This window comes from Trachymyrmex cornetzi, unplaced genomic scaffold, assembly GCF_001594075.2.
Source record: "Trachymyrmex cornetzi isolate Tcor2-1 unplaced genomic scaffold, Tcor1.1 scaffold214, whole genome shotgun sequence".
Lineage (NCBI taxonomy): Eukaryota > Metazoa > Arthropoda > Insecta > Hymenoptera > Formicidae > Trachymyrmex > Trachymyrmex cornetzi.
In genome coordinates, this window is record NW_017296782.1 from 33,637 (window position 1) to 53,133 (window position 19,497).

Sequence of the window (19,497 nt, forward strand, 5' to 3'; positions counted from 1 at the left end):
TGCGAATAAAAGGAAGAGATGGCTGTAAAAAAATTAAATCGGAAACAACAAATCTCGACACTGCATCCGATATAGAGTATAGATGAAAACGTGATGCGATGACAACAGTCGTTAAAGTTGGACAACATTGAAATACTCAATATTAATTTTACGATCATATTTAAAGCGATTGTGTTTAGCTTGTAGGAGCAAATGGTAAAATGTGGCCGAGAAGTTCAGTTTTGTTTGTTATTAACGCGTTGATCGTTTTGGTAAAATAAATTTAAATAAAATATTTAAAGCTTTTTAAAATTTTATTTAAAGTTAAATTAAATATAATCGAAAAAGCATTTTATTATACTTTAACAATTTAAAAAAAATAATATTGTTAAATATATACTTATATTTTATATTCTAAACATATACTTATTTTATTTAATAGAATTATAAAAGATATTTATAAGAAATAATATAACAATAATTTGTAATAATTTCGTATACTTATAATATCTTGCGATTAATTCTTTTTCTTTTATTAGGTACATTCTTTGCCATCAAATATTGATTGGAATACTTCGCGTAATGATTCAGATTCAGTTGCTCAAAATGAAAAGATTTTGAAGCTTTTTTTACAATTAGCAACGCACACAGCGAATCGATTAACGCATTTGAGAAAGAAAAGTGAAAAAGGATATGATTGTAACAGACGCAACGATACTCCGCCAATTTCAACAACCGAAGCTGTCGTAACGCAATCGCCATCTCAAACGAATCTAGAAGGGCTTGATAACAGCCAAAAAATTCTGAATCATTCGTCTTCCGGTGATTCTGAAATAAATTCAGATAAAAATCAAACAGTTTTCAACTCACAATTACAAAAGTTAAGTGATCTTCAAAATATCGACGATAATCAAGATGTAGAACGCAATCCAAATTTAAACATGAGCAATTTAATTCCGAAATCTGTACAAGACGCTTATGTCCGAGACGCTTCATCCGATGTTATCGGACATAATCACGAATTTAATTCCAACACTTCACAAAAATCAATTCTCGATTCAGATACATCAAGCAACTCGCTAAATGCAAATGAATTTAGACCAGACTTTCCGAAATCAGGGAGAAGAACTAATCAAGCTTTAGTAAAGAATAACACGGATACATCGATTATGAATGATTTAACTGAAACTGTGAATAAATTTTTTCCAAACTCACAAAATTTGCAGGAACCGACGCTCGAAATAAGTCAACGATTATTTGACACAGATTTAGCACAAATTATTCCGAAGATTATTAGTAATGTACACGAAAACGCGAATCAGCATATTCCGTCACAAAATACGCAAAATATACGAGCGTTATTAGATAAGAACAATGACATAAAGCGAAAACTTTTTGATCCAGTTACAAATATTGGAAACATAAATACGCAAACTGATAAACAGAAAGATAATTTACCTCTAGTGAATGAGATTCTATCAAACACGAAAAATATTGTGGAGTCGATGATTAAAGTTTTACCTGAGACTGCAAAAGGCGCGAGTAACTTATTGAGTCAAGCTATTTCGCAATCTCAAGATATCAACACGCCATTAAAAAGTGCCGAGGAAAGTCAGAATCATCTCGCGCAATTTGACTATTCTCAACAGGAGCAAAGTGAAAACGCTAAACAAGTAGAAAATCAATTTGATGCTGAAGTATCTGGAAAAAATAATCAAGAAACAAGAGTTAACGATTTATCAACAAACGAGAATAATTCAATAGTCGATGATAGTAATAAACAATCCACATCAAAAGATTCTTCTATTCCGCTCCTTAGATTTTTATCAGATTTTAATGAACTGGAGAACAATAATAACAAGACTAAAATCGATTTTTCTTCTATTCAGACAAATGAAAGTGCTAATAGTTTTATCGGTGAAGAATTATCGATAAAGGAAGAAAGTAAATTGACAGATATTGCAGTTATGACGTCAGTATTACCCAATCAAATAGAATCCAACACATTAACTTCGATTACGGAACATCAAGCCAAAAGTTTGAACGGTGTACAAGATTCTAAAAATATGAACGACGTTATAAAATCTGATTTAGAAGATGGGAAAAATCTTCAAGATAATTCATCTGTTAATGACAGAATAAATCGATTGTCTGAAAATCAAATTACTCATATCGACGATAATCTATTAGATTCAAATAGTCGTTCTCTTATCGATAATTTGAAAGATGAAGATTTGCATGTGCAGCTGTCTGAAGCAAAATTACAAGAAATCAGCGATCAATTGATTAACGCGCTTCGACCGATTATAGAGAAGAGATTGGACAATAATCAAACTTACGTGACTGATCACTATAATAAATAACGAAACAAAAATTTACATATCGAAAATATTATCTAACAAGTAAACCTACGGAGGTGTCACTCACCGATTTTAATGAAACTTTGCATATTTGTAGAACTTTGAAAAATATTTGACACGTACTTTCTTTTATCTGCAATGGTCCACTCTGAAGGGTGAAAACTACCCCTTAAAGGTAAGGGATATATTTAACATATTAGGTGAATTAAGTTGAAAATTTTAAAAAGTAAAATGTGTTAGGAAGTTTTTGGGGTCTCTGAAACTGAATCTTATGTCACAAGTATGAAATTCAAAATGGCCGATCCAATATGTCGTCCAGATACTTATTTCGTATAATATGAAATAAAAAAAAGTTGAAAATTTTAAAAAGTAAAATGGGTTAAGGAGTTTTTGGGGTCGCTGAAACTAAATCTTATGTCAAAAATATGAAATTTAAAGTTTTCTCTACGTGCCATGTGCAATCATGAGTAGACGGGCGTACGCAAACGTTTTCCGTTTTCACTGACGCATAAGTACACTGTAGATAGGAGCGGTCTGATGTTTACGTTTTTTCAACAGAGTTGAAAAAAAATTGTACCCCGAAAGGTGAGAGGCAAGGGGACTCACTGTAAAAAAGCACCTTGAAAGTATCTTGTATCAATACATTTTTTGCAAAAATTATAAATTTTAACGATATAGCTGCCATATTGAGACCGCCATTTTGAATTTTATATCTTTAATACCATATTTAAAATCATCGACCTAAAAATCGGAAATTTTAATTCTGTGATGACAAGAATTCTTAAAATTTACTCATTTTGATAAAAACTAATAAAAATTTTAATCATATTTATATTTTTAGATCGTACATGTGAGAAACACAATCAATACTAGAAATTTAAATGTCTATTACGGTTGGAGCTGGATCTTTGTTGCTTTTAAATAATTCAAACTTGAATTACTAATATATACTATATATGTACTTGCATATATACCATATTGTAGTCTTTTTCTAACTGCGCGTCGAATTGTTTTTCCGGACTAAATAAACGCAATTAAAACTACTCTAGTAATCGCGAATTAAATTGACAAGCAATTTTAATAATTTTATGCTACCATCAAGCATCATATATTATAAAGATGTTAATATATTAAAACTGTTAATAAATTTATTGCGAAAAATATTACCTCGGCCGAGACTTGAACCCGGACCTCTTGTAAACCGTACGAGCGTCCTGAGCCATTAGACTACCGAGGCTAAAAATTTTAATGTATATGGACGCCATATTGGGTCCGCCATTTTGAATTTCATACTTTTGACATAAGATTCAGTTTCAGCAACCCCAAAAGCCCTCTAACACATTTTACTTTTTAAAATTTTCAACTTATTTCATCTAATATGTTAAATCTATCCCTTACATTTAAGGGATAGTTTTCACCCTTCAGAGTGAACCATTGCAGATAAAAAAAAAAATACGTGTCAAATATTTTTCAAAGTTCTACAAATATGCAAAGTTTCATTAAAATCGGTGAGTGACACCTCCGTAGGTTTACTTGTAAGTCTAAGCAAATAATTTACAAGCAAGATTCAAATTACACAGTAAGTGTTATGAATCTAGAATTATATATAAAATGTATATATAAATAAGCTATAATAATTAGACTAATTATTTTATAATAATTATTATTTTGTAATTACGATATGCTTTTACATCACAATAAGGACAATTAAAAATCTTATATATTAATAATTATAAAAATCTTTGAAAATTGAAATTGAATGTATAAATTATTCATATCACTTTTAAAGTAGTAACTTAGTTGTGAGAAATTGATCCATTAATGGATGTGCTGAGTGTTAAAAGCGTTCCTTGTGAAATTGATTTTACAATCTTTATAACTTCCACGCGAAAATCAATTGACGAATAATGATCAGAGTATACTTATCTTTTGATTAGTTTTATAATGTGCTACCATAATGAAACACTTATCACGTACAGCGATTTTTGAGCACGATCTTAAAACCTGATTCATGCATATTCTTTACTTATGAAAGTCCATATTATAAAAAATTCTGTATATCAAGAAATATATTGTCACTTTTAAGTTATAGGATATATTTATACGTTATACCTATTTATCATATTTATACGTTAGACCTATTAAAATCTTACAAGTGTCAAAAATATATATGTAGACACATTAATAAAAAAAAGAAATGTCTTTAATTATACATGTATAAAAAGAAATAGAGTCATGGCACATAGAAAAACGTAGGTGAGATGTAAGTAATAAGCGAATCAGTCAATCACAGTAGAAACCGTAAAGCAATAATATAAACAATAGCAAATTAAAAATGTTGATTAGCTTACTGCTTAAGTTTTTAGTGTGTCATAACCTATAGACAAATAAAAATAATCGAGAAGAGCCAACTGCGCGAGTACGACATAAAAAGTGTAGCTACCATTTTTGCATTTTTCAGCGTTTTTAATAATAATGTTAATTTACAAAAAAAAAAAAACAATGATAATGTGTTAAATACTGGAATATATAGGTAGATAAATGATCAAGATGAATTAAATGACGTCGTATTGTATCGTTTGTATACAAATTATACATATGATCGTAGCAATATGAAATGCGCAAAAAGATAATTGTTGTGATTCAAAGATACATTTTGCGAAAGCTACACTTACGAACATTGCATCTCATTGATCAGCATTGCGTACGTTCACAAACTGCCTATAAGCGGACGCCAGGACTTATCACGAATTATCGCGTGAATTAAATTTCCAACACGAATTGCGCCGTCTTTAATTTCTATGAGGTCTTGATATCGCACTGTTGTATTGCGCGAAAATTCCACCAGCACATCGTGTTATGGCATATAAAAGTCGGTTTATAGTAAATGCATTCGCCGTTTTGAGACACGCTAAGCCAGTGTTTCAAATCATTTTATCTGTACCAATTACGTTATGACAATTGTGTGCTTACCAATATTGTGGGCCACCCTAGTGGTGCTCACTGTTCAAGTAAGAACAAAACAAGTAAAAAAAGTGATTAATTATAATAATGATAATATGACATTGTGACCCCAATAAAAAAGCTTTATTGTCTTTATTATAAATTACTTTATATAAAAACAGTCTTTCGTATTTATTATTATTATTAATCTTTAACAACATACTGGTAACAGAACATCAGCATCTATTGTATATTGCAAATTTTAAAGTGCAAAAGATTATTAAATATTTTGTAAATAATGCAACGAATTGTAACTGATTTAATAATGTCATAATTCATAAATCTTTCCAGATGGATTCTTTGGAGCAAGCTTCAGAAGAAAATGTGAATGATGTAAGAGAAAAATAAAGAAATAGATAAAAGAATTAATTTTTTATCGCAATTATCTAAGAATATTACAATAATTATTATAATAATTTTTACAAACAAATTAATTTCGTGATAGACGTTATGTATAGTGATTATAATAATATGTTCACATATTATTATAATCATTAATTTTACATAATTAGAATTAGTCTTTGTAATAATACAGTTAATGTTATTCGATGACATGAAAACATTATCATAATAAAAGCTCGAGTTTGTCCATTATTTCATACAATGACAATTTATTGACGACAGATACTTATTTACATTCAAAACTAAAAGTACAATTTACAGGAACAGTTAGGACCGATAATCAAAAATAAGAATGTGAACATCAACGTGAATGTGAACGCTCAGGAATTGGCTCAAGAATTGTGGAAGATAATAGAGCCTCGTTTAAACAATCGCACTAATCATATCACCAACGCAAAGAGCATTAAGAAGGATCTCAAAGAAGCTGTAATACCTCTAGTGTCACAAAACAGAAGAAGCGGAACATCCCCGCCTGTCTTCCAAGTGGCAACTCAACTCGATAAGATCACCCGAAGGGCTATCACCAGAGACTCGCCGAGCATAAATATGTTAGACGAAGAGATCATGACGAGATACATCGTGGCAGATATGATGGCCTTCCTGAAGATAATTTTATCGAAACAAACTTGTCCGAAGACTAACCAGAAGGATAGTCATAGCAGAAGGATGATTCAACGTTCTGATACGACAACAATGTCGGACGATGATGAGCAAAATTATGCAAATATCAGAATCAAAATTCACAGAAAGGACATTCTCAATGCTCTCCATTAATTCGACATTACATTTTAACAACAACAAAAAATTATTCGATTAAATAATGTTTGTATAGTTACATATATTAATACATCGGATCTATCTCGAATTAATTGTTAACATCGGTGAATTTTCAAAGTAAATGTTCTTCTGTACATTTCTCTCGGTTTTAAATAAATGATTGTTTTGATTACCATACGCATATTTCACACACACACACACACACACACATTTACGTGTTTTAAAAAATTATCAGCTTTATATGACGTAGAAAGAAATTAATATACTAAAATAAATGTATAATTTCTTTGATTAACTTACTTTCAACAAATAGTAAGTAGTCTTAATATCATTTACTCTTCTGTAATTTTTTTTGTTTAAAGTAGAAATTCAATAAACATTAGAGGAAAGCCGCCTATACTGACATAGGTCTCCTAAAGTGACACCCCCTTATTTTTCAGAAACTAACTATTGCATTTATTTATTAATACTAATAAAATCATAATCTGTTTAGCTAATTAAAGAAATACAAACTCATAATTCGTGTATTTGTGGCTTGTTTCTATACCAAATCAGCTAAAAACGAATTCTACGAATAAGAAAATAAAATTCTTACGATTTTCTTTTGCAAATTGCATAGTTTAAATAGTTTCATTGTATAGTTTTATTTCATTATTCAAGTAATTCAACGATTAACTGCAATTAACTATTGTCATGCAACGATTTTTTCCAAGCTACATTATAACTGTGAACAAGATAATCGTTTTTATGTTATCAGCGTGTGTTAAAGAGAGTGAAGTATAAATTTGTATTATGTATTATTTTTACTGTTTGTAATATGTTTTTAACATTGATAATGATCCGATCGCGATCAAAACGTCTGTTTGTTTATTGTGCTAGCACATTGTGTTAAATCAACTAAAGGATTGTTTCTTTTATTTATGTTCAAACTTTTATATTAACGATGTTTAATTTTATAAAATAATTTTTGGCTCGTAGCCCTTTTCCCTTATTGTTTTTTAAATAATAGTGTGTATATTATTGATAATATTACGTCATTTTAAATGCTTGTAATTTCCTAAATCAGTTTTATTTACATTATTTTTTCTCTTAGCTATTTCATAATACAATTTTAAATTTAAAATTGAGATGCAGCACCACACCTGTTTGTAAAACAGATCATGAGCTAATTTAATCTTTATAGTGTTGCTTTATAGTGTCAAATAACTCTATTGGAGCTGGAGACAATCGTACATATATGGAAAAACTCTTGAAAAACTATCGCGTTACATATTTGCTTCTTGCAGAACATCATAAAGTGAATATGCATATGATTCAATAAAAATATTATAACGAAGAGAAAAGATTTTGAAATGTCTTAGAAACATTCACTTGGAGGTATTTTATACAAATAATTCCTGTAAAAAAAAAAGAATAGAAATACATAGCGTTACTGCCTACTATGTCAGTTTTGGAGCCTACTTTGTAAGACGCCTATTTTTGCTTACCTTACGAAAAAATTAATTATTGCAGAATTACAAACAGTATTATAAAAACTGCTTATACTATCTCAGGGAAGACACTTTTTAATTTGTATACTTATGTTTTTAAAGTTTTATTTTTACCTTTTGTTTAAGAAATATTGTCTAAAAATAAAGTGGTATGTTGGTATCGGTGACTTTCCTCTAATATAATGAACATTGACAATAAAAAAAGAAAAAACTTTGATTATTTAAAAATGCATTACCTATAAATTTAAATCAGCATGCAAAATTTATTTTTTGTACTTCAATTTCTCTCTCTTTCTCTCTCTCTCAGCTCTAAGCTATTTTAAAGTGTCAATTGATGGTATCGTAAAGAATAAATTGAATTTAGCACATTTCACTCAAGCGAACGATAACATTTTATATCATATGCTTTATATAATTAACAATTTTTTTATTACTCTCACTAAATTCGCAAACGACTTTTAATTTTAACGTGACCGTGAACGCTTCTATATGAACACTCAGCAGTAGACGATCACTCCAGAAATCAAAGAGAACTCGGAACATTGACAATCATGTCTTCTTCGATGATTTCGTGCCGAATATTCGGCTGTGTGGTAAGTCAATTATTTTTTAGCAATCAGTGCTAAATATATTATCGTTAATTCATATAGATATTAAATGTAATACAATTTAAAATATCATAATGATACAATTTAATTATCTTTTGATTTCTGTATAATTTTTTTAAAGTCTCTTTTGAAAACAAAGAGTTATTTATTATAAAATATCTAATTTAATTTTACTTTTTTATTTTTGTAAGCTCTTGATCTTGTTGTCGCAATATACTGATGCAAGAAAAAGCTATTACTTGGAGACTATTTTAGACTCCTTGCAACGTCTTGAAAATCTTATCAGACAAACTGAACGAAATGCATTTTGTATTATGCCAACCGAGAAACTATGCAACCTGATCTTAGAACACCAAACATCTTACGAAAGCAATGACCCCAATGAGGTATTAGTGGAATACATAAAGAATTACATAAAGAATATAAAAAAGCAAATAATAAAATTAATATAATTTTAATTTTCATAAAAAAACAAAATATGATTTCTATTTTTTTTATAATACATAATTTTAAAAATGACTTTTTGGTTTGTATATATATCAACAAAATTATTTATAGTAATTTCTTGACAAGTAGAGTATGAAATTTAATTAATTTAATTTTCATACAGATTTATTCGCTGTTGATTAAGAAACTTAAGCTTTTTAATTACAGACAAAAAATTTAAAGAGCATTGAATTTTCAGAACAACACCCAAGATCTCTCAACGCCGAAAAAGAAACAACAAAAGAAAGACACAATGAGGGCAATGAATAATAATGAAAACGTTAATATTAATGAAAATTACAACACCAATCTTGATGCCTTGAAACGGCATCATAGACGTTCTTTTGGCGATGATTCACGTTTACGCAAAATGCGCAATCAAAATGCGAATAGTAACGTCAATTTGAATAGCAATGTAAACGCAAATAGAAACGATGCATTCGATTTCAGCGACGAAGACGTTTAAATGCAGATAAACTTCGACCTCCTCCTAAAAAAATCAAAATTATAAACATTGCTGCACCTGATTGTAATTTCTCTAAAACTATCTATTACAATAATAAAATAATAGAACCAAACTGTTTGTAATATTTACATTTCAAACTAAAATACACTAAAATTACATTATATTATACAATTATTTCATTATATTACGGGAAATAAAAAATTAATTCATCTGCAAAGTTTCTGTTATATTTTTGAATCAAGATGGAACTTCGATCAAATTCGTTTTATCAATGTGATCTCGTTTTGTATTTTATTAAATGCATCATGTTTTAGTTTATTCATTAAAAAAAAAAATCAATTGTTCGTCAATTTTTTGATTAACATTTATTCAGTTTTTCTTTTATTGTACAAACAATTCTTTGATAACCAATTTCTTGATAACGATAATAATAAAATCAATATTTGTTTAATAGAAGAATGATCCTTTTATAATTCCTGTAAACAATTCATTTATGATTTGTTTATTTTTAATATTAAACATTTACTTACCAAGATAGGAGCTAGCTAAGAATGATCATACTACAGCTCATATATGTAATCATGGCACTTGCCGTTTATTAAAAACAAATTCAATAGTAATCGTATAATTACAAACAATAATAATGACAGTATAATTATAAAATATGCTCGGTCTAGCATTTTTTATAACGCGTTTGTAGAATCAGTCTTAACCCTCGGATTACCAAACACCGCTTGCAAAATGTATCATCTTCCCTTCTTTTTCTACCCCTCTTATCACTGTTTCAATCCCTCGATTTTCTAGTCAGAAAAATAAATATATTTGAAGGTACCGCTTCCTCGTGCCTGAGAAAATTTAAACGACCGATAACCCGAGGGCTAATTAAACTATGAGACGTGCTATAGAGGTATGTTACAGTGATGCAGGGGTTTTGTTTACGCAATCGAAAAATTGACTCTTGCATCCTCAAAAACAAAAACATCGACTGTCGACGTTCCGGCGCTTCCACTTTCGAGGATTTTCTGTTTTCGTTGCCCCACGTACCTCAAGGTTCCCGCACTTATTGTTAGATTTACATATGTGTATGTACACGCATGCGCATCTGAATATATATATATGTATATATATGCATTTATATTTATTCATTTATTTATTTATAATATATAATTATTTATTCGTTAGGCGCACTCCACGGAAACGAGCTGGCCCTTCTGTGAGTTCGATTAAAAAATAAATGATCCTTGTTCGTTTCGCCGGAGTGCTGAGATCTGTTGAGGGTGTCGAGCGACAGTCTCTCGTCCTTTGCGATGTAAAAACTAGCGAAGTTGGATAAAGCGCTGCCAATGATTTCTACTGTATATACCCTAAGCTCCATTTTTGTAGAGATATACGTATAGATTTTTTTATTATGTTCGTTTCATTACTTATTGCATCTTCTCTTGGTCTTGCAATTTTCGGCGCTTTATATCGTTTGTTATTTTTATAGAAGAGAATAACTTCTTTGTTTAACCCTCTGACGGACTATCAAGCAACTGGGACTTTTTTGATTATTTGTAGTGCGCAATCTAATAAACATAGAATGAAGAATAATATCAGCAAATTGATAAATTTTTACATTTTTAATTATAATAAATGAATTTTTAAATGAGACCAAGAAAATGATGCATGTTTTGTAAAATTATTTTCAGAAAGCATCAGAGGGTTAATAGTTTGTACATTGTTCTATGCTATATACATCATTGTTCATTTAGCAACTCATTAAAATTTATAACAATTTAAAAATATAATTTAATAAATATACGAACCAAGTTTGTGACAAGCTAATAAAATTGCTCTTTAAAAGTTTTACACTATTGCAATATTTTCACAGGTACCGTAGATATTGCAAAGAATGCAATATAAAAGGAATTGTTTACTCTCGTTTGTACATCTTACTCAATTGGAATATCAAGAAAAGTGCAATTTATCTTCATATTTTTATGAAATGTCTATTATAATATTTTAAATAAATATTCCGCGACGGACGCGAAAAAAATTTATTACGCGACAGACAAACATTAGTTTTTGTCGTTGTCATTTTGACAAGCAGTACCTTATCCAACTGTAGAAACTAGACAACGAAGAGAATAGACGTATATCTGGGTTTTTAGGCACTTAAATGTCGGAAGTTACTGGGAACTTTGAGTTCGTGGCTCAACGAACATCTGGTACTTCCTATTTACAGCCTTAATTGAGGACGTAATACGGCGCCCCGAAGATGGGTCGAGTTGCATTCAAATAAACGATATTCATACAATTTGCACGTCAGCTCGAGAATCATAAATTGCGAAAATTTCACATCGAAGAAGACGATTACCACGAGATTACAATTACAATTCGAAAGCTTTTGCTACTGGCCTGTTAAAAAATGTCCATTAACTTAAAAAATAATTGTCCGTTCGCCAAAGGTAGCTTATGCAAGCTATCATAAACAATTGTTGTTCAAATTTTTCGATTTCCAGTGTAAAAATTTTCTTCTGGAAAGTAATTTCCATGAAAATACAATCCATCTTAAATACGACCTTTCTTTCTAATATTCGTTTGCCGAGAAATAAAACATAAAGAAAACAAACGGATCGCCAACTCAACGAGAGTCGCAAAGATAAAATTCGTTCATCCGGTTTCGTACAGACCGGATATGTAAAATTATTCTTGCCACACTTATACACAATATAGCATACATGCTCTATACCAAAATACACTTATGTCTCTTGAAGAGTAATCGTGTGTATGTGTATCATCTTTCCTTCCTTATAATATGTATATATAAAATATTATGTATAAAAATCAAAGCCGCAATCATTACAATCATAATTTGCTATTACGTATAATAGAGTTCTAAAAGTTAGCCATAATTAATAATTAATTATAATTACTATTATTACAATAAGAGCTTCAAATCTAATCAAGAGTTTACAATAGCGATAATAATATCAATATAATAATTATCAATAAAATAATAGTAATTATGAATACATAATTATAATTACAATATATTGTCTACATAAAAAATGGCAATTTATATTTTCACACTTATTATACACCTCGCCTTTTGAGTACCTCTTCATCGATTCATATACTCATTTCTTGCATTCACTTCTTGCGAAATGCGCGTGTAAATTCGCGTCAACGATAGCGCGAAAATTTACAAGCGCATATCACACAATTAAAGACTAGCAATTATAATTCCTCCACGAGGATTCTACATTGATTAATTAGGTAAAACCGTGATAGATCACCGACACTATGTGATCGGGAATTACGGATTTACAAATATATTATCAATAAATTCTTCTCTCTCTCAGACAACGCTTTCATTCAATCGTTCGTTCTCTCATTCATTCATTCACTAAAATATATTATTACGATATATTCCGCGTATTCGCCAATGATCGATTCTTTTTAGATTATAAAACGTCCCGCCGAAAAATATTATACGAAGTCATCGTTGAAGAGAGCCCGTAAAATCGCGACGAAAATTGTATGGTCATTCTTAAATGCATTTCGGATGTAGGAAACGACAACAAAAAGGTATGTCTTTTCTCGATGATAATCGAAATAAATCTTCAAATATCATGTCGAAGAAGATAAATGTGTTTCTGGTTCTATACATTGAAAAATCACTGAAAAATGTCAAGTTTTGTCGGGCAGTGTCAGTAGGCAGGTTTCGGAATATATTTTCAAGATTGTGTGATGTATTTTTAAGTCTGTTGGCAGTTTTCAGTTTTTCAGAACAGTCTTTATGTTTCAGTTTTTGCAAGTCGTCGCAATTTAACGTCGCCTAATTATACGGCGGCGGTTGGCAAATAATTCGCAGAAAATATCTATTTAACTACTAATCGCTAATCAAATCTAGTTATAACGGAAATTCGTTTGCACTATCGAGTGCAAACGAAGGCCAAGTAAGTAGGAAGTGATTGCGAATTATTTGCCACCGATCAGTTGATTGGATCAGCATCGGCGGAAAGACCGAAGATCAAGATTCGATCTTAAGCCTCGAATTATTTTGGCAATTATTGTACTTGTCTATATTTACAAGTGTATCATACGTTCATACATCAGGGAACACCGAGGAACAAACACGTGAATTATGCGTATCTTTTGCATTGTGATAAAAGTTTGTTTTCGTATAACATTATAAATAAAAATTAAATAAATTAATAGTAATATGAATAAAAAATAACTAAAAAAACACAAACGGAAGATATAAATTCTGTCAAACATAAAGATAAAATAAAAAAAATAGATAGGAAATATATTTTTGGACTTGGAGTTACTTTACTCTTATTAAAATAAGTTTGTATTATAAAATTTCTCAACCATAACTTTTAAATAAAATATTTACTAACCAAAGAATTAAAATTTGTAAACAATTTTTTTTATGTCAATGTGAGAAATCACATTGATATAAAAAAAATATATCATCTCTCAAGAAATTATGTGAGAACACGTCATGTTTTTGCCTCACATTATAACTCTTTCAGGACGAAAAAATTCACAAATTTTAATTCTTTGACTATTATTTTATTAATTACTTAAAATATTTTGAAAAATTTACAAATAAAATTTTCAAAAAAATATTTACTCACGCGTTTGCGTCTCAGTTCTCCGTATTTCCGCTAAAGGGAATCGTCGTAATGAGCAGGCCGTCATCAGCAAACGGCAACGAAATCGTCACGAAGTCGAAAAGATTTGATCGATAGAGGGAAGAGAAACCGCATTAATATTATATTTTGTACACGCGGCTGATCACCGTTGATTCCAGCGTAAATCTACGATCTACGTGATTTGAAAAATATTTGTTCGATCGATCGAAGTTACGATTTCTATACGATATAAGTATACGTATATAGATATATAACGGTAATCATTTTAATTACACGAATTATTAATTAACGTGATGTCTGAATTTTTCTTTTGATCATCGAGAAGCTTTTATATGGATATTACAATTCACAAATACACTCGAAACTCGAGAGTAGATATTTACAACATTTAACATATTTCCACTGTATATCCGAATCTGCATAACATTTCGAATTACAGTTGAACGTAATCCCCGTATATATCGTCGTACCGTGCTGCACCGTGTTCGTTTAAAATATAGATTATTAATTTTTTCGCGAATATACAAAAATACGATTCTCGGTCAGCAGCACCGCACGAGTAATGCAACGTATGCGGTCATTCATATACGACCCTCTACGATCACGAATGATTATTCCATACAGTATATATCGAATTTATACATCGTGGAACCAATCGAGATTAATCAATACCATTTGACAATGTGCAGCTAAAAGAATATAAAGTAAACAGAATTTAAGAATATACAATATTAAGTTTGAGAAAGACGAACATTTTGGTGCTTTTAAAAATGTTAAATTTTTATCACTTCTGCTCATATTCTTCCAGCTGCAAATATTCCAAAATGACATTAATTATTCATCCAAATCGCTTGTTTTAATTAACTATACTCATCGTGCCTCGCTAATTATAGTTTCGCTGCTCATCCGGCTGATAAATAAAATTATCATATCTTCGCTCTAAAGAAGAAATTGGCAGATTTTATGATAAATGCATGAAGAGATGCATTCGAGACGCCTTAAAATCCAATTTCAAATAAACTATTACAGTTTTGTCCCATAATAATCGAGATTACAGCAAATGGAGATTAGTACATGTAGATCAATAAGTATCTTTTATAAAATAACATTATGCATTATACTATATGTTGATTTTCATCATTCTCACGTCAGATCGCGTAATCAACACTCCGATTCTCGGGAGGATCAATGGAGAAATGCACACATAATCGTCTCAAAAACATAAAAATCTCCAAAAATATATTTCCCGTTCGTTTCCGCGGTAAATCGCACACTCAAGCGAAGTAACCCTTAAATACAAATCATTCAGATAAAATATTCAAAAAGGATTCAGAAAGAATCATAGAATAGATATATTAACATATAAAGCTTACATGTTCAGACGAAAAGAACAATAGAAGAATTTTCAAAATCTGCGAGTTTTATCAGTTTACACCAGTATTATAATTATAAAATCATGTCTGTATTTAAGGGTTAATAGCATCGACGAGAGAGAAAGCCAATTGTGTAAAAAAAAGAATAGAATTGCCAATCCATATGTATAAATAATTTACTATATTTAAACTGGCGACTGCATCAGTCATCTAAAATCCAAACAATATTATCGAAACATGAGGAGTATTCAATATTTTAATAGCCCTTTCCATTTGGAAAAGTTGTCTAATATTAAAATAATCATTTGTTTTTAGAATATTGTTCAAGAGATTTGAAATTATTATTTTTATGTTACTAATAGCTCAAATAAGAGAAAATTTCGTTTTACGCAAAAATTTTCCCAATCGTCAAAATTAGATAATTTTTAAATTATTTCATTGCTTGACTAATGCGTATTTTAAATGCGCATCGTTTCTTCTACATATATATAAATGCAGAAAATCCTTAGAGATACGAAAAACATATGCATTCCTATTAAGACGTCTTTTTTCGTTATTAAAAAAAAATGCGCGATGCCCTAGAAAGTACTCAAATAGACAATCAGATATTGATGAGCATGTTTCACGTGTGTAAAGTGTATCATATTAAAATACAGGTTTTCTTAATAATTCTTCATTTGCTTTTCTTTCTTTTTTTGTATGTGTGACTCGCATTTTGCGCGTATGCCGCTCTGGCACATTAGCGCGATAATCATAATAACAACGATAATGATGATGATAATAATAATAATAATAATAATAAATTTACTTTTGTTCTTTTTATCTTACTTCCGTTTTCGTCAAATTATCTAAAAATATCGTATGTATCATATGTATCTTCGCTTTCGATCTCGTCGACCTCTCTTATTTTCCTCTCCTACTATTTTTATTTTTCTTTCTTTCTGTATCACTGGAGACTTCCGCCAGTCAGTATATTTATTATAAGTTTCTACGTATAACGTCTATGTATATTTATCATAATAGTACTTTATGCACAAGTGTAACACACGGACGGTAGTGCCTAAGAGGTCAACCGAGATCCAAGAAGAGTTCCAAATATGATAATCGTATCTGTGTATGTGTACGTGTGTGTTCTATCGATTCTTAAAAGCGAAACAAATAAATGCGGTTTGTGTACATCTTGATTTGCGTTATCAAATTATCACAAGAAATAATTAAAAAATTATAAAATTAAATAATTTAATTATTCAATATAACTGAAATAGGCAAAATTTATACTTGAAATTAATTAAAATTGTAACATATATATATATATATATAAGGAATGGCCCCGAGAGGAACAGCTTAGTGTCAGGCTGCTCCTCGCTCTGATGAAGTGAACTGCAAGGTTCACGAAACGTTGGCATTCCAATGAATCTGAACACGGAGAAAACCTCCGAAACGCATAATCTTTATAATTAAAATTGTATTTTTTAAAATTAATTTACACAATATAAAATTAATTTATTCTACAATTCTTCATTTATCCAAATTGAAGATTAATGTAATTCGAATAACTTCTTAAAAATTTTTTTGAAACCCATTCAAAGATATAAAAAAGAATTCGAATAAAATTCAAAAGTTTATTGTTTAAATTAAAAAATTCTTCTCTTTATGAAATTTTATTTAGACACCAGTATTCAAGAATTTATTAATAGCGCAAATCGAGAATAAACTGTGTAAAGGAACGAGAATGTTTTGGGCCACTCAAAACGAACGTCTTCATGTTTCAGGGATGCGATATTCTTACATAAAAATATATCACTAATTTATGGAGCATATTCGAATTTCGCTCGTACATCGTGAATTATTGTCAAAACAGTCATCGGCATCGAGATAAGTAATTAATCTTTCGATGCAATAATTAATCATTCATCATCTTGCAAAGTCTTCAACCAAATTATCGATAATGAGCTCTGTTTTAACAATAACGAGATGTACAGTATATTAGGAGGTAGTCGTTTGCTGCGTTAATCCTTAGCATATTATATCATATGGCTTATTATCTCGCTATTCCTACATTTCTGATTTTAACAGTCGATACATACTACACTTACGTTACTTTTTATAGTTTTTAATTCTTTATAGATAACCACATTATTTGTATTCGAAAAGCGCCGAGAATAATATAGATCTAAAATGTGTTTATAATAAATCTAAATTATACACAAATGTGTAATGACAACGATTGTATCTCTTTCGAGATATTTTCACAGTCATCGTTAGTTAACAATTGTTAATTAATAATTATTAATTAGTAATCATTCTATGCAATGAACAAAGTGGTATACGCTATTTTTTTCAATCACAATTTTTATAATTTAATAAAAAATCAAATTTAATTACAAGATTTCTGTCGACTTTTCTCTCTTTTCTGAAATTTACGCATTGCAGTTTAGATCTGTATCGTTCGCTCGGCGCTTGGTTTCTCTGTAATGCTTCGCAGATAATTTCTACCTTCGCGAGGCGTCCGTGCGAAAACCCGGCACATCAGTCATCGCGATGATTTTTTTCAGAACATCAATAGAGAGAATACACGCAAGGATTAAAGCAGAGGTGCACGCGAGCGCATACCCGAAGCGTGTACGTTCGTTTATGAGCGGTCGAGGACCGACTGACCAAAATCGACGATTTAAGCTGTACATTATAAATCTATGTATGTGAAGTATACACTTTTTACATGTATATAATTATAGATCCTTTGCCTGCTTTTTATGCATTGCAACCGTGAAAAAGAAGCCTCTCCATCGCAACGATTGATCGAATGGAATGATCGGCAGTTTTCCTCCGTCTCTTTTACTTTTTACGTATTTTCGGAAATAATCACGCCTGAGAAATGTAACGCACAGTGTAATGCGCTTGAAAACATGTTATTTTCAAAAAGGAAATACAAGGCATATCAACTATAGTTATTTGTTTGAATTCTAGATTGCAATGTCTGTAAAAGATCTGCGACTCTTTAACTTAAACTTAAGAAAGATTCAATTTACTGAAAAACATCTCAATTTATCGATTATATTTTTAGATGTCCAAGTTTTTTAAGATTTGTAAGAGATTTATTATTTACTAAAAATTTATTATTTACTAAAAATAATTTTAAGAAAAATTTAAGAGTTTATATATATATATATATATAATGTATCTAATACATGTATCTAATAGTTTTAATTTTTTAATGTAATATTATATTCACCTAACTCAAGCCTGTCCAATTTGAGCTCCGAAACTATAACGCAAAGCCATCTATGCAAAAAAATTCAATGTGATAAGATTTCGGGAATTGTAAACTGTTGATATGCATCTGAGTGACGCTTATAACACTTTACGGTTCCCGAAATCTTAGTCACATTGAATTCTTTTGCATGGATGGCTTTACGTTTTGGCTCTGGAGCTCAAATTGGACAGGCCTGACCTAACTTATATTTAATAATAATAATAACAATATAAAAAAATTCAATAATAGATTTGATTGCAACATAAAAACTGTAATAAATCTGCGGTAATATTCATAAATGCATTTTTGCTTTTATAATAATCAATAAAAGTCTATTACAATATAGTAAATCATAGTAAAATGTCGATATCGTAGTTAATCAATTGCTAACCAAATCTGTTCTAAAAGAGTAGTAAATTCATACAATTAGAAGCCATCCCTGGCGGAAAGTTTTTACGAAAAGCTACATAGATTGAGACAAGATCTTAGAAAATTCTTAGTTTTTTGTAAATATTCGTAATGGGACATAAGAGTAGCATTGTTTGTTTGAAAAACCAAGAAATCGTCCGTCCTCAAACAACTCTACGTTTCACTACGATTATCTACGAAAAACTAAGAATTTCTAAAATCTTGTCTCAGCCTATGCAGTTTTTC

General features: G+C 30.0%; 2 protein-coding genes across 5 annotated transcripts; both read left to right on the top strand.

Annotated features, from left to right (window-relative positions):
• The first annotated feature begins 200 nt into the window (after positions 1-200).
• LOC108760051 (putative uncharacterized protein DDB_G0286901) lies at positions 201-2,342 on the top strand. Its single transcript, XM_018505832.1, has 2 exons — positions 201-251; positions 519-2,342. The coding sequence occupies exons 1-2, from the start codon at positions 201-203 to the stop codon at positions 2,340-2,342; spliced, it is 1,875 nt and encodes a 624-aa protein (XP_018361334.1).
• A 2,684-nt stretch (positions 2,343-5,026) lies between these two features.
• LOC108760056 (putative uncharacterized protein DDB_G0282129) lies at positions 5,027-9,683 on the top strand. Of its 4 annotated transcripts, XM_018505841.1 has the most exons (4): positions 5,233-5,374; positions 5,634-5,675; positions 6,006-6,470; positions 9,308-9,683. In XM_018505841.1, exons 1-4 carry the CDS (start codon positions 5,294-5,296, stop codon positions 9,569-9,571), a joined length of 852 nt encoding a protein of 283 aa, XP_018361343.1. In that variant the 5' UTR covers positions 5,233-5,293; the 3' UTR covers positions 9,572-9,683. The 4 variants fall into 4 exon arrangements, with proteins under 4 accessions (XP_018361339.1, XP_018361341.1, XP_018361342.1 ...); XM_018505837.1 differs by lacking the exon at positions 9,308-9,683 and having other exon boundaries at positions 5,027-5,350; positions 5,994-6,537; XM_018505839.1 differs by lacking the exon at positions 9,308-9,683 and having other exon boundaries at positions 5,027-5,350; positions 6,006-6,537.
• Positions 9,684-19,497: the final 9,814 nt, after the last annotated feature.